At 39.5% G+C, this 16,245-nt stretch overlaps 1 protein-coding gene across 3 annotated transcripts in view; it reads right to left on the bottom strand.

The window, feature by feature from the left end:
* MTRF1 (mitochondrial translation release factor 1) overlaps nt 1-15,596 on the bottom strand; it is a 50,834-nt gene extending 35,238 nt beyond the window's left edge. The window contains exons 1-6 of one of the 3 annotated variants that reach the window (XM_036250050.1): nt 15,423-15,596; nt 12,855-13,280; nt 8,651-8,742; nt 6,447-6,528; nt 6,057-6,164; nt 145-192 (exon numbers count right to left, since the gene is read on the bottom strand). In XM_036250050.1, coding sequence (XP_036105943.1) covers nt 145-192; nt 6,057-6,164; nt 6,447-6,528; nt 8,651-8,742; nt 12,855-13,272 — 748 coding nt within the window. In that variant the 5' untranslated portion in view covers nt 13,273-13,280; nt 15,423-15,596. Of the gene's footprint in view, nt 1-144; nt 193-6,056; nt 6,165-6,446; nt 6,529-8,650; nt 8,743-12,854; nt 13,281-13,979; nt 14,077-15,422 lie in introns of those variants that run through there. The other 2 variants (XM_036250051.1, XM_036250052.1) reach the window with 2 other exon arrangements.
* Between the last annotated feature and the right edge of the window lie 649 nt (nt 15,597-16,245).

Below are 16,245 nucleotides of genomic sequence, written 5' to 3' on the forward strand. Positions count from 1 at the left end.
CTATGCTGCCACTGTTCTTAATGGAGACTCAGTGCTATGAAGTCAGACTGAACCCACTTGGTTTCTGAAGTCGGCATATTAGACAAAAACTGGGTATAGGTTTTAATTACTCTAGAAAATGCCCTGGGATTTTCAATCACTTACCAGAGGTGGACATACTATCTCTTAGTAAGTCCAATACAGCTGGAGTTCCTGCAGTAATGAAACAGATTACTGTTTATATTCTTGACTACCAGATAAAAGAAGCTAACACGCATTCAAGGGTCAAATAATATGAAAAATGTAACTGTCATTCATAGTCAGTGTAGTAAGATGCTCATATTATGAACGATACCTAAGAAGTGAGACAGAGGCCACAACAATTTTAACTTCCCATCTCACATTCATTGTGTACTTTAAAAATTATTCTCCCCACCCCTTTACATCATGTTGAATGGAAATATTTGAATTTATATGAGGCTAAAAGGAGAACGCTGCAATTTCACTTTGAAGATTAGGCTGTCCAGGTTCAAATTCAAGCTCCTCCTCTTCCTAACTGTATGTCCACAAGCAAGTTATTTAACTTTTCCATGCTTCTGTTTCCTTATTTATAAATGATAACAATATATAACCTGGGCTACAGCACTACACACCCAAAGGGGGAGCCATTCACATTGCACATTATATGAGTAGTGTTTCAAGGTATATGTAAGCATACAACATAGCCCCTGTGTCAAGGGCTGTTATGAGGAATAACTAAGATAAATACTCAAAGAGCATTTAGCAGTGCTGACATAGCTGTTGACGAGTATCAGTAGTAACTGAAAGTACACCATTGGTTCTCCTGGACCAGCAGGATATCCTGTGGAAGGGAAAGATGCAAACTAACTTATGATGGGCTGGAGAGTTAACATACCTCTGAGATGGGGCAGTGAAGGTCCACTGCTGGCCTTGCCAGCTGAAAACAAACTGCCTGTCGTAGTCCTTGACAGGTATGAGAAGTAAGTATTTGCCAGATCAACAGCTACATACCAGGGACCAGGGGGTGTTAATTTGCTCAAGCAACAAAACCACATCGAGTATAGAGGCTGCAACTGGAGTCACCACCGGCTTAAGTTTACAATTATCCACTGTTATCATCCAAGATCCACCTTCCTTCAGCACAGGCCAAAAGGCAGAATGGTGATGTAGTGGGAATCACCACCCCGTATCCTTCAAGTTCTTTTTTTTTTTTTTTTATCCTCACCTGAGGACATTTTTCTATTTTTTGTTCAGGTAGAGTGGGAGGGGGAGAGAGGAAGAGAGAGAGAGAGAAACATCGATGTGAAAGGGACACATCGAGTGGCTGCCACCCGCACGACCAACCAGGGCCGGGGACAAACTGCAACCGAGGTACATGCCCTTAGCGGGAACCGAACCCGGGTCTCCCGGGACTGCAAGCCGACGCTCTAACCGCTGAGCCAAACCGGCTAGGGCTCCCTTCAAGTTCTTGATGGTGGCACTAATCTTGACAATCCCCCAGAAAGAGGTATTGCTTTTGGCTTATTATTTTCCTAGGGAAGGGCAATTCTAGTGGTTTCCACTTGCCTTCCCATCATAACACTTATTCCACAGGTCAGGGAACCACTGGGGGGATTCCACCAGCTCCTGAGTGTATCTGTTCCAATTATGATTCCCAGAACTGGAGGAAACAACCTCATGATGATTTTGGGATCCATTAGGCCCACTGTGAGAGAGACCTGAGCTAAAACTGCATTGATACCTGACCTCCAGAAGTCCCTCCTCTGACTGATGGACCACAGTGACATTCTGAGTCTCCTGGAATGAGTGTCAGTTCAGATCCAGTGTCTGGTAGTCCATTAGATACTCTGATTATTTCCTTTTCCCCAAGGCACAGTTACCCTGGGGGAAAACATAGGTCTCTTTGGGGAAGGCTGGAAGAAAGATTACAATATAAATTTTTGACAGTGCACCAGGTTCTTCAATGGAACTTAGCCTCCTGTCCATTCAAGGAGTTCGAGTCTGTAACCTGGCTTGAGTCTGGGAATTAATTGAGGGGCCATTACTTCTGTTTTTATGATACAGGTTAGACTTTTATTCACTTGACTTAAAACTTCTCATACAGATCAAGTAAGAATTTAGTACCCTGTCATTCTATCTTGCTTCTAGGGACATCACGGTAAATCAAGTAGCCAATATGTCTGCACAGGTCAGACTAGTCAGTTGCTGCTCTCTGACTCTGCTGTCCATTATAGAAACCAAGCCCATGTTGCCTTTGGCTACTGAGGGCCACCACTTAGCCCCTGCCACCCTGAGATCCAACTACTACAATTGCATTTAGGTTTCCCAATTCAGTTCCCAGAGTTCCCATCATAAGGCCTATTCTAGCTACAGAAAACAGTGATCATAAAGGTCTTTAAGGATGCTGGGGCTCCCCTCACAAATTTATTTCTCACAGTTGTGGTGAAAAGGAGGTCTTCTGGTTATATAAAATTAACCACCAGATTACTTTAAGGGACCTCTCCCCGAATTCAACTAATGAGCAGACAATAACAAAACATAATTTTAAACATTAATCCATTGGGAGAGAGGAGATAATGTGATACATGTCATTTAACTTGGAAAATGTTTCGGTTCACTAGGTATCAGGTATAGAGAGTAATACAGATCTACACTACATATCAAGAGCCATCACCTTCCACTGTTTGCACAAAGACTATCTGGTAATCATTTAGTTTGGAATATTTACATATGGTTGAGTATTGTCTTTATTTGTACATACAGTCACAAAACTACAAGACTTTACCCCAGCCGGGTAGCTCAGTTGGTTAGAATGCTGTCCTGATACACCAAGGTTGCAGGCTCAATTCCTGGTCAGAGGACATCCAAGAATCAACCAATGAATGCATAAATAAGTGGAATAACAAACTGATGTTTTTTTTCTCTCTCTAAAATAAAAACAAAACAAGACAAAAAAACCTACAAGACTTTAAGTCACTTGATATATAAAATTTTTCATGGAAGTGCTTCGTTTCACACAGCTTCTAGTGCTGTGTATATCTGTGTGGAATTCCTCTGCGTTAATTACACATTAAATTTATATATACACACATATATATGTAATTTAATATACATATTTTAAAGGTAGGTGCTTTTCTCCCTTTCTCTATCATTTTCTTCTCCTAATTACAATAAACCAATTTTTTAAAATGTGTAAGTTCAATAGATGTTTATTCCTAGTCTTTGATTTTAAAGGTATGTGAGTAAAATATTTAAAATATTTGTTTTTTTTAAAATATCATTTTCTTTAAGACATCTTTATTTTATTTTGCCAGTGAGTCAGTGTATCTAAAAGAAAGGTTTCCCAACCATTGTTTAGGCTGTTCTACATACTGAAACAATCTTTTCCTGTTAAGTTCGTCTCCAATTCTTGAAAGCTGGATTCAAAATATACATGTCAGAGGTCACTGATGACATTTCCCACTAGTCTCTTTCTTAATGCTGCTATTTGATTATATTCTCCTTGAAACTCTCTCCTCTCTTGCTTCCATATTACACTGTCCTCATCCTTTTCCTGCTTATATGACTCCTCTTTTTCTTTTGCCAACTAGTCTATATTTCTGAACGTGGCCATTCTCCAAGGTTTGGTGCCCTAGACATTCCCTCTATAGACTCTCCCACACTTACTCTCTCAGTATCAGACATTATCTCTGAGCTAACAGCTATCAAATATCTTTTCTCAGTTCTGTTCTCTCACCAGAGCTCTGGTTACACAACTTAATAATTCACTGGATATTTCTAAATGAATGCTCAGTATAACCACACACTTAATTCAAAAGCTACTTATCATCATTCTTCCCAAATGGGCTGGCTCTGCCTTTCAACTTCTATTCCATTCAATGGCATGAATGAACATCACAGCCTTGCTAGCTACAACGATTAGAACCCCTGTGGCTCATCTTGTGTCAGAACACACTAGTGGGATGTAGTGTGGCTCTGGATCAGACAGACTTAAATTTATCCCTGGGACTGCCATTATTTATTGTGTGATCTTCAATTAGTTAATTACTCTCTGGGCCTACATCCTCATCTGTAAAGTGGGATTAACAACATCTATCTCACAGGATTATAAGGATCAAACAACCTACAATGCACATGGGACATAGAAGGCAAGCAATAGCCCCTCTCGTATCGTCAATTACCATATTTTGCCCATTCTTCTACTGAAAGTGTCTCACAGGTCTCCCTACTCAAAATTCTCTTAGTCATATCTGGATTACTCTAATAACCTCTCTGCAGTATGCCATAAATATAACCTGTTCAATCCGTTGTTTAGATTGTGTCTAAATAATCTTCCTAAAATGTGCATTTTTCAAGTCATATCCTTATTAATAAAATCCTCGACAGCTTTCTATTCCCTAACAATCAAGGCTTGTTCCACTTTCAAGGATGTTCAAACTCTACCCACTCAAACCTACTCGCTAGTACTTCCCATGACAAATGTGCCCTGGCTGAGTAGGCTTCTTCACTGTCCTACATGCGCACACCAAGATCTTCCCACCACCGTGCCGCTGCTCAGGCTGTTCCTTTCCTCTGCTCTCACTGGCTGTATTTAAAATCTGTACCAAACACAGCTTACTTATGCTATATGCTGGTTTTCATTTCCCTAGATTGTCTAATCTATATTTATCCTGTCTCCACTTTGACAGTTTGTGGTTTATTATTCATGACCCCCTGTCTACTATAGTGTATCACTGTGGAACCAAGCAGACAACTTCTTCTAAGTGGATTAAAAGAATGGGGAAAAATTACTATTAGATGATCTGATTTAATATACTTAACATACTTACAAGTTTATTTCAATTTTTTTTTCTTTATTGATTTTAGATAGAGAGGAAGGGAGAGGGAGAGAGAGAAACATCGATGAGACAGCACATCGACTGGCTGCCTCCAGCATGCCCCCCATTGGGGATCAGGCCCACAACCTGGGCATGTGTCCTGACTGGGAATCAAACCAGTGACCTCTTAGTGCATGAGTCGATGCTCAACCAACGAGCCACTCCAGCCGGACAACATACTTGCGAGTTTAAAGACTTGCATTGTTTGTTGTTTATAAGTTTTTTATCAGCCCAACTACATGGAGTTTTTGGGGTTCTTTTGCATTTTTATGTTCAGATAGAGCGTGAGGGAGGGAGAGAGAAACATCGATGTATGAGAGACACATCGAGTGGCTGCCACCCACACGACCCCAACCAGGGCCGGGGACAAACTGCAAACTGATATGTGCCCTTAGCAGGAACCAAACCTGGGTCTCTCTGGTCCGCAGGCAGATGCTCTAACTGCTGAACCAAACTGGCCAGGGCCATGGCAGCTTTTTGAAAATAAAGATAGATGACTAGCTTTTTCTGCATTCCCATAAAAATCTAACATAGCATTAGCCATTTAGTCTAACTAATAAACCTTCTGATTATATATCACATAAATAATAAAGTTCATTTTTTTTGATCCTCACCCGAGGACATTTTTACATTAATTTTCAGATAAAGATGGAGGGAGAGAGGGAGGAAGAGAGAGAGAGAGAGAGAAACATCGATGGGAGAGAGACGCATCGACTGGTTGCTACCTGCACAATCCCACTGGGGCCGAGGACAAACTGCAACCGAGGTACGTGCCCTTGGCCAGAATCAAACCCGGGACTCCTTGGTCCATAGGCGACGCTCTTACCACTGAGCCAAACTGGCCGGGACAATAATAAAGTTCTTTAGAGTTAAAACCTTAATATATCTTTGCTTTCAACGACAAAGCAATGCTTTTCCAGGCAAGGTACATACCTATACTCCATAGGGAAATGTTCTTATTGAGACCTTCCTTCCTAGGAGGATATTTCCCTTCCTCCCGCTCTCTTCTCCCAGTTAAAAACTCTACTACAAAAAGCCACCGTGACTGATGAGCATATGTCACAGTATTTAGTACATACAGCTCAAGTGTTTCAAAACAGGACAACATGATTCTAATGACACTCAGAGGAAAAATAATTTTCAGCATCATCTATGGATAGAATCCTCAACTATACATACCATAATCAGCAGGTGTATAATTCAGAAGTTCAAATTTCCAGTGTTTATAGCCTGAATAATTCTGGTACATGTCAAATATTTCTCGGGTAAATTGTTGGCAAATATCACCTAAAAGAAAACACAAAAACTAGTCAGTCAGCACAAATTTCTAAGAGAACCATTCTTTTTTTTAATTGTTGAGAGTATTAAAAATGCCCCCCTTTTATCCCCGCCTTGTTCCTCTCCTCCCCATCCCACCCTCCTCCTTAATTATAGGCTCCTTAAGAAATGAGTAACTATTGTGTGTCAAATCAAAGTCAATTGAGCACACTTTTAAAGTTACAGTGTGTCAAATCAAAGTAAAATTTAGGTATTTTTTTAGATTGTTTACAATGAAATTATTTTACTGACCTCCAGTAGTTCTTCCAGATGTCACCTCTAAAATAACATCATTTTTGTCATACTTCTCCTTTGGTACTAGATTCTGGAAAAGCTAAAAAAGGAAAAAACTATAAGCATTAGTGTGCATATGTTATATATAATAGGGGTATACACACTATTATTACTTGAACTTAGTTAAAAGACCCCAAACATTAAAAAAAAAAATCAGTAATTAACAAAATCATATAGCATCCCAGTGAAGTCTACTCCTAAAATGCTTTAATAAGAAGACCTAATTAGACCTAAAGTAAGTGATCAACTCATGTTAACAATGAAGTTACTTGTCAGGATGTTCTCTACAATGCTATCAGGTTATCCTAATTTTCTAAAATGCAGAAGTTTAGATCAAAGTCCAGTGTTCCATTCAATTGTCTTCAAATTTTACCTTATTAGTTCTGAACAATAACTTCTTTCATCTAATGAATAAAGTAAAGCTTTTAAAGTCTCCATTTTACATATGACTGCATATTCTCTCTTGCCATAAATGACAGCGAATACCAGGCTGTGCCCGCCTTCTCAGTAGAGTTGCTTTGTTTAAAGAGTACGCTGAGGACTCCCGAGATAAGGCTCAAATAGTTTCTTAGCTGTGACAAGAAAAAAAAGAGTATACTAACAAAGAAAGTAATCAACTTTCCCCTTAGGAAGAAAAAGAAAGCAATTTTATTTTTATTATTATTAAAATGTCTTTCAAATCAAACTAAAAGTACCTATGTGTCATGATACTCCCTACTGTCAATTTTTAAAATACTCCATTTCTGCTAACGATGATCTAGTCTATGGGAAAGAATATTAGAGTCAGACATCTTACTTTGATTATCTGGTTAAATCAGTGACAAAAATAACCTACACTTCCACCTCACCCACTTCAACCTCTCAGAAAGCTCCTCTACTGGATTCCCAGAGTAGGGAAGACTAAAGGCAGGAGGATGGCAAGTATGGCAGAGGCGAACATGGTATATGGTTCTGTGATTTTAGACAAATTATCCATTGAGCTGAAAGAAGCAAAGATTTGTGTTAACCAACTGTCTCTATGCCCTTGGATTTGTTCCCTTCTATCCAGAATGTAATTTTTTTTTCATATAGATTAATAATTTTACTGTGAAACAGTAATGCCTTACATTTGCCTTAGTGAATTACAAGAGAAACAGTGTGGTCCGTGGAGTCCAGGCCATGATAGAGGATGAGTCACAGTGTTCTCAGGGGCCCGGGGACAGTGGGGGACAGTTGCTTGCACACGCATCCTGGAATTGGAGTAGTTACAACAGCCCTGCAGACTGTCCGCAGACCTCCCGTCAGCCGGGCCCGGCCAGATTCTCTGTGCGCACCCTGAGCCCCTGAGGGAGGGACAGGGTCTTATCTGACGGCATGCCTGGGGCCTGGCACACACAAGGCACTTGGTAGTCACCACACAAATCAAGTAAAAACCCGTCTCTCAGCAATGAAAGGACTTGCAGTCTGGGGAGAAGGACGGGAAATCATGAGGTTCGTCTCCTTCGGAATGGCGACAGTGTCGGTTTGATGGGCAGAGAGCGGAGCACGATTGTCACGTTCATGTCGGCTCACATTTGTGGACACACAGCATGTGGGGGACCCTCCTCTAGGTACAAGGGAGCCAAAGATGGCCCAGGTGCCCTCCCTGCGAATCTGTCCAGTGTCACCGCTGAGAAGCACATAAAAAGGGGAGAGTGTTGCCCGGCCTTGGGGCTCCTTCCTTAATTTACCCAGGTCAGGCTCTTCATGTGTAGGAAGGGTCTGTCCCTGCCTCCCTCTCGGGGCTGTTGTGAAGAGTGAATGAGGCAGGGACAGCAGAATGTAAATTTTCAACCCTTAATTAACACGATCACCATGAAATTACTGCCCCCTTCTAAGACTTAAAAGCCCTTGGTGAAATAAATTTATCAGCATGTGTTCCCTTGCCTGGAAAGTTAATAGATTCAACTTTAGAATATTGCTGCTGGGGGTTAGGGGAGTGTTTTATTCTTTGATATATATCACAATCTCTTTAATCTCATTCTGTAGCAAATTATAGGACTAAACCCAGCCTGATCACTTATCAAAGAGAAGACTTAATAACTGGTGTTTGGAAAGTACTTTGAGCACTAGTGCATAATCTAGCAAGAACAGTTGTCCTGTATAATAACACTATTGAGATTAGTTTACCTCCTAAAACATACCTTACTATATAATACGTTGATTTTTTGACCAATGGTTTGCTTCTCTTCCAGTGCAAGTTCTTGTAACTGCTTTTCATTTTGTTCATTTAGACCTACAAACCAACAACAATAATAATGGTAAGTTTTTAAATACTTAGAGAGAAGCTTTTAAATATCTACCTAATCTATGCCTACTAAGTTTTATTTCAGTTGTGAAGGCAAGGGATTGTACAAAAGAATAGTTAGAACAGTTAGAGAATATCAATAAACAAGTATTTATAAAGTATGTCCAAAAATTCCAGTGTGAAAAGAAGCATGATCTTGCCCCAAAAGCTTGTGATTTAAAAGTTTATAAGTAATTACAGAAATCAGTGATTAATCAAACAGATTTAAAAAGGGACTAATTAAATATAAACACAAATAAGATGTTTTGGAGTAAACTGGGTGGCCACTTCTTGTCTAAAGGTGCACCTATTACCCAGCACACTGTGAGTAATCTAGCACCGGTAAAGCCTCCATTTTTATAGAGTAAATGTAGCCGATATCACTATCATAGAATAGCAGAGCTGTAAGCCTAGAAGAGAGTTTAGAAAAAATCTAATCCAATCTAATATTACACATAATATAACCATGGCTGAAAGAAGTTATGTCAATTTAATTTAGAAAGCATTCAGAAAGCTCTTATTATGTGCAAGAAACTTTCTCAAAATTAATTAATTACAAATTTGAGTGGCATTATGCAAAAGAGTAAAAAATAATCGTATTAAACGTAGGTTAGATATATGTGGTGCCATTAATAGAAGGCAGGCAGGAAAATGTAAGGCTTTGGACACCCAGGACTTCACAGGAATAATTATGACTAAACTTGACATTGCTTAACATTTCTAAGGCTTAATTAAACATGACGGAGCACAAAAGAAAGTTTGGGAACTAAAAGCCAATAACAGAATATGGATAAATGTTGAATCCCAGGTTAGTACATTATGCTTTTCTTTCAATTTTTGCACATTGTGAAAATTTTTCATAAGAGAAAAAATATTTAGGCAACAGCATTAAAAAAATACGAAAATTAAAAATAAACACTCTCGCCCTGGCTGGTTTTGCTCAGTGGTTAGAGTGTCGACCTGCGGTCAGGAGAGATTGGGTTTGGTTCCCACTAAGGGCATGTACCTTGGTTGAGGTTTGTCCCTGGCCCTGGTTGGGTCGTGTAGGAGGCAGCCACTCAATGTGTCCCTTTCACATCGATGTTTCTCTCTCTCTCTCTCTTCCTCTCTTTCCCCCCCACTCTATCTGAACAAAACATAAAAAAATGTCCTCAGGTGAGGATAAAAATAAAATAAACACCTCTCACATAATATATAAAATTAACTCAAGTAGATCAAAGACCTAAATGTAAGAGCTAAAAATATAACACTCTTGGAGGAAAATACATAAACCTTTGTGACCTCAGATTATACAATAGTTTCTTGGATATGACAACAAAAACACAAGCAACAAGAGAATAAAAACATAAATGGACATCATCAAAATTTAAAAGTGTGGTGTTTCAAAGAACAATCCACAGAATGGGAGAAATTTTTCTGGAAATCATTTATCTGATAAAAATCTTATGTCTGGCCTGGCTGGTGTGGCTCAGTGGTTGAGCGATGACCCATGCACCAGGAAGTCACCAGCTCGATTCCCGGTCAGGGCACATGCCCGGTTTATGGGCTCGATTCCCAGTGTGGGGCATGCGGAAGGAGGCCAATCTATGTTCTCTCTCATTGAGGTTTCTATCTCTCTCTCCTCTCCTCTCTCTTTAACATCAGTAAAGAAAAAACATTAAAAAAAAAAATGTCTGGTCCTGGCCAGGCTGCTCAGTTGGTTAGAAGTCATCCCAATATACCACGGTTGCAGGTTCAATCCCTGGTCATGGCACATACAAGAATCAACCAATGAATGAATAAATAAGTGGAACAACAAATACATGTTTTTCTCTTTCTCTCTAAAATCAATAAATAAAAAATTTTAAAAACACAGAACTTGTATCTATAATATAAAAAACTCTTACAAATCAGTAACAAAAAAACCAAATAACTCAGTGGGCAAAGGATCTGAACAGTCATTTATCCAAAGATGACATGACAAATGGGCACCCACAAAAAATACTCAACATCATTAATCAGGGAAATTCAAATCAAAATCACAAGGAGATACCACTTCACACCCACTAGGATCCCTAGAATCAAAGAGGCAGATAACAAGTACTGGCAAGGATGTGGAGAAATTAGAACCCTCATACACTGGCGGTGGAATGAAAATGGTGCAGCCACTTGGAAAACAATCTGACAGTTCTTCAAAAGGTTAAACAGAGTTATGATACAACTCAGCAATCTATTGTCCACACAGAAACTTGTACACAAATGTTTATAACAGCACTTTTCATAATAATCAAAAAGTGAAATGGCCCTGGCCGGTTTGGCTCAGCGGTTAGAGCGTCGGCCTGCGGTCCTGAGAGACCCAGGTTCGGTTCCCGCTAAGGGCACGTACCTCGGTTGCAGTTTGTCCCCGGCCCTGGTTGGGTCATGCAGGTGGCAGCCACTCGATGTGTTCCTTTCACATCGATGTTTCTCTCTCTCTCTGTTCCTCTCTCTCCCTCCCACTCTACCTGAACAAAAAATGGAAAAATGTCCTCGGATGAGGATAAAAAAAAAAAAAAAAAAAAAAAAAGTGAAATGGCCACACAGTAGGAACATTAAAAAACAATGGGGATTATGTAGACACAGTGATTTGGGTTTCTTCTTCTTCAGGAGAATGAAAATAAATTCACATATATAAAATCTGAGGCCTTAAATTCCTAGTACATTCTTTCATCTTTAAAAGAAAATGTTAATATATAAAAAAGTGCTTGTAGATAGTGGTGATGGCTGCACGATGTGAATATAGTTAATGCTGCAGTACATTCATTTAATAGTAAATTTTGTTATGCATATTTTACCACAATATTTTTAAAATAGATGTTGCTTTCTTTACATTTATATCTATGTGTAAATATTTAAGAAATATCTATCTAATAATATAGGCATAAGCACTGCAAATATAGTCATCTGTCATTTCACACACACACACACACAAATCAAAAAGTGAAAACTCAATATCCATCAACTGATGAATGGACAAGTGAAATGTGGTATATACTCTTACCACGAAATGTAATTTATGCAATAAAAAAATGAAGAATGGATATAGGCTACAACATAGATGTACCTTTAGAATACTATGCTAAGTGGGTCCAGAGGGACCTGGGTTCAGTTCCCGCTAAGGGCGCGTACCTCGGTTGCAGTTTGTCCCCCGCCCTGGTTGGTCGCGCAGGTGGCAGCCACTCAATGTGTCCCTTTCGCGTCGATGTTTCTCTCTCTCTCTCCCTCTCTACCTCTCTCTCCCTCCCACTCTATCTGTACAAAAAATAGAAAAATGTCCTCGGGTAAGGATAAAAAATTAAAAAAAAGAATATTATGCTAAGTGAAAAACGCCAATCACAAAAGACATCATATTATATGATTCCATTTATATAAAATGCCTGAAGTAAGTGAATCTACAGAGACAAAAAGTGGATTAGTGGTTGCCTAGGGCTGCTAGGGAAGGGGGTGACTGGGATGAGATGACTAAAGGGTGATGAAATAATACCTAGACCAATAAGCCCTTTGATAGGATAGGAAATGTATTTTTGTGTCCCTAGTATGTAACACTGTAGGGCAGTGCCCATTAAAGTCTGTTCCCCAGACCCTAAAAATGTCCTGGCAAGCATCACGAGGCGCTCAGTCTCTTAGTAGTTGATCTTTAGTAGCTGAAATACTTCACACACCCAAAGTACAGAGTCCTATCCTTTCCAAGTGTAGAGCTTATTACTTGTAGGCTTTTTAAAGACTGAATTCAGCCCTGGACACTCTGGTTCAGTGGTTAGAGCGTCGGCCTGCGGTCCTGAGACCCAGGTTTGTTTCCCGCTAAGGGCGCGTACCTTGGTTGCAGTTTGTCCCCGGCCCTGGTCGGTTGTACGGGTGGCAGCCACTCGTCGATGTTTCTCTCTCTCTCTCTCTGTTCCTCTCTCTCCCTCCCACTCTACCTGAACAAAAAATGGAAAAATGTCCTCGGGTGAGGATAAAAAAAAAAAAAAAGACTGAATTCAATAAAACTTTAACTTAGAAAATCAATCCTGTACTTGTACACACACATATCTTTTACTTACTTTCACACATTGATTCTAATTCTTCAATTGCTTGTTCAGCCTCCTGAATTTCTTGATAAATCGCTGCAAACGGTGCCAACTCAGCATGTCTTTGATTCAAGGACCTTTGGTCCCCTTGATTCACAGAGATATGCTGTAAGCACTGATCAAGTGTTTGGTACTCCTTATTCAGGTCCTCCATATATTTCTGCACTGCTTTATGCTTCCAGAACATCTTGGTGTGTTGATGACAGTATCTCTTGGGCCAATTCTTATTTGCCAGATGATGGAGAATGTGATTCCTGTTTTGTCTAAAAACCCACAGCCTTGTATTAAGATGTACCTGTGTAAACTGACGAGAAGGAGGATGGATGTGGCCCTGGTGGTGACCATGAAGAAATGAATGTCTAAAGAGCCAAACACAGAGGTGACGATTCATCTCAGCACCTGTAATATAAAAAAAATAAACACAATCTGGGGGGGAAAAATCAACTCTACAGATATAATAAAGTTTGAATGAGCCTCAAGAAATCTTGCTCAGTTCCCTGTTTGAGCCAGCTCCAAGCATGGTCCTCAAATTCCATAACTCACAAAAAGAAAATATTCTTCAAACCTCTGAAAAGAATGCACTAAAATAAATGAAAAAAAGTACTATTTTCTACCCAGCCAAGACATATATAATTAAGGCAAATGTAAGTGTATAATCGGTTAATATATCAATAGCATAAGTTAAATAATCTATTTTCTAGAAAGTATCCAGAATCTATCATTGAATGCATGAATAAGCACTTAAAAGGTATAAAATAGCCTGGCTGGTATGGCTCAGTAGATTGGTTCGATTCCAGGTCAGGGCATATGCCCAAGATGCAGGCTTAATCCCCAGCATGCAGGAGACAGTCAGTCGATCAGTGTTTCTCTCTCATTGAGGTTTCTATCTATCTCTTCCTCTCCGTTCCTTTCTCTCTAAAAACCAAGAGAAACATTAAAAAAAAAGGGTATAAACTAATCATGCTAACTTTAGGTGGTTCACATATTTATAGATTTCTAAAGTTTGATGTAAATAGCAACTATTTTCTTGTTTAATTCTTTCATTTTTAGGTATCCAGATATCTAAGGAAGTCAAATAATTTAATCATGATTATTTACTCAGCCAAACAGAGACAGAGCTGAATCTTGAATGCAGGTTCCTTATTCAGAGCTCAGTGCTTTTCATTCTCAATTCTACAATCACTCTTCAAAGATGCTTCCCTTTTAGCTTAAATCCTAAGGAAGAAAGCTTCAACTATTAACAGATTGAAAAAATAAAAAGGGACATAGTGATAATTACAGTTGACCCTTGAACAACATGGGTATGAACTACAAGGGTCCACTTACACCCTGATATTTTCAATAAATACATAATCAGCCCTCTGTATCCCCTGGTTTCCCATCTGAAGATTCAACCAATGGTGACTGAAAACAGTATTTTCAAGCCACTGTTGGGGATCTGTGCAGGTAAAAGGATCAAATGTATGCATTGTCCGTCACCATTTTCTATAAAGCACTGAGTAGCTGGGATTTTGGTATCTGTGGGGGGTTCTACAACCAATCTAACCTGTATACTCAGGGATGACTGTGATTAAGTTTTGGAGGAGTCAAAAGTTATGAATTTTCGACTGGGGGTCAGGGGATTGTTGCCCCTAACCCCTGTACTGTTCAAGGATCAAGTGTACAAAACAATATAATCTCAATCACATTTTAAAATTTTATTCATAATACATGGTATACATGTAAAATACATATAGAATACTTTGGGGGAAAAAAACTAAAAAATAAATATATAATAATGTTAAGATGATTTCTAGTTGTGGGATTATAGATACCCTTTGCTTACTTTCTATTTTTTTTCTACTTTTTAGTGTTTTACAAGTCTTCTATACTTATAGCATGTATTACTTTTACAATCAAGAAAAAAGTCATTTTAAAAAATTACAAGTTAGTGCAATTGGCTGTGTACAATAATCATTTGTTCTCCCCTCTAACAGAGATAATCAAGAGCTAACAAAAGTACACAATTGTTTTACTGAGTAAGAAAGGGTTCTAAGAACACTTTGACTCTAAAATCCTGTGGTTGAAAGTTGAAATAAAGGTCAAAATGTATCAAAATCAACCTTTATTGTCTCTGGTGCTCCTACTATGCTAGGAGGTGCATTCATATATTAGCTCATTTGATCATTATGTCTACCAACTTATATATCATTACTAAGAAATAAAATATTCAAAGTTTGCAGGGTTCTACTAATGAACTTGAACCTACTGACTCACATTTAAAAAGGACTGTGGAAGAATGCATCTATGCTCAGTAACCACAAAAGTTACTGTCCTCCAGCACAGGTTTCTGTGTGTCTTTACATCGAGTCTCAAGCACATCAGAGGAGGTGCGTCCATTTGAAAACGGGCAGAATAAAAGGAATGTAAGCATTTCTGTTAGAACACTTCTGGCTAAAATTTCCACCTTAGAAACAGCAGCAGAATGAGTAACTCTAAAGGTCATGAACCTCAATGTGAAAGGGGGAAAAAAAACAAGACGTTTGCTCTCTAGGATTCTACCTGACAACAGCAAGTATCTCCGATACTCCTGGAACAATTCTCAGCGTCGGTGTATCAGACGTGACCCTAATCCCGGGCGAGAGCAGCACGTGTAAACCACACTGTGAAACTTGGCATATGCAGTGATCCCACTAGTAGGGAACACAGAAAATACACTGGAGAAAGGAAAAAAAAAAAAAAGACTTTTTAAGATTATAAAAGAGAAATTAGTTGTGAGTACCTAAAATAAAAAAGACGTCGGTTTTCCTTACTGAGGCCGGAACCTTCTCTAACCCGGTACATGTCAGCCGGAAGGCACGGAATCACTTTCACTTCCTGGGCCACTTATTCCGGGTTAACATGTGATTCCTGGCTCCTCCTCTGTCTCGACTTGTGCAGAGGAGTAGTGTCTAGGTGTTCGTTAGAACACTGAGGTAGCAGAAGAAACAAACGAGAAAAATTAAAGTGCAAAAGAGAAAAAAATTACAAAGCAAGAAAAATGCCCTTGAGGCGACCACGCGAGTTATTTACCCCGAGCAGGAGCTCAGGGTGTGGGTTGCTAGCGAGGGGGCCGGAGTGGGCAGGAGGGGCGGGGCGCAAGGCCGAGGGCCCGCAGCGTAGAATGTACTACAACTCCCAGTAGCACCCACCCAGGGATCCTGGGAGTTGTAGTTTCTCTCCGGACAGGCGCCCCGCCCCCACTTCCTTGGGCCAAAGGTGGAGCTTTGGTTTTCTGGTTCAGGCAAATCTAGGAGAGAGAATCTCTACAGGTTAGATTAAGAGATCAAGATTTACAATATATTAATGTAAAGTTACAAGAATTTCCTTACATATGGAGCAACTA

This window comes from Molossus molossus, unplaced genomic scaffold (genome assembly GCF_014108415.1).
Source record: "Molossus molossus isolate mMolMol1 unplaced genomic scaffold, mMolMol1.p scaffold_m16_p_9, whole genome shotgun sequence".
Taxonomy (NCBI): domain Eukaryota; kingdom Metazoa; phylum Chordata; class Mammalia; order Chiroptera; family Molossidae; genus Molossus; species Molossus molossus.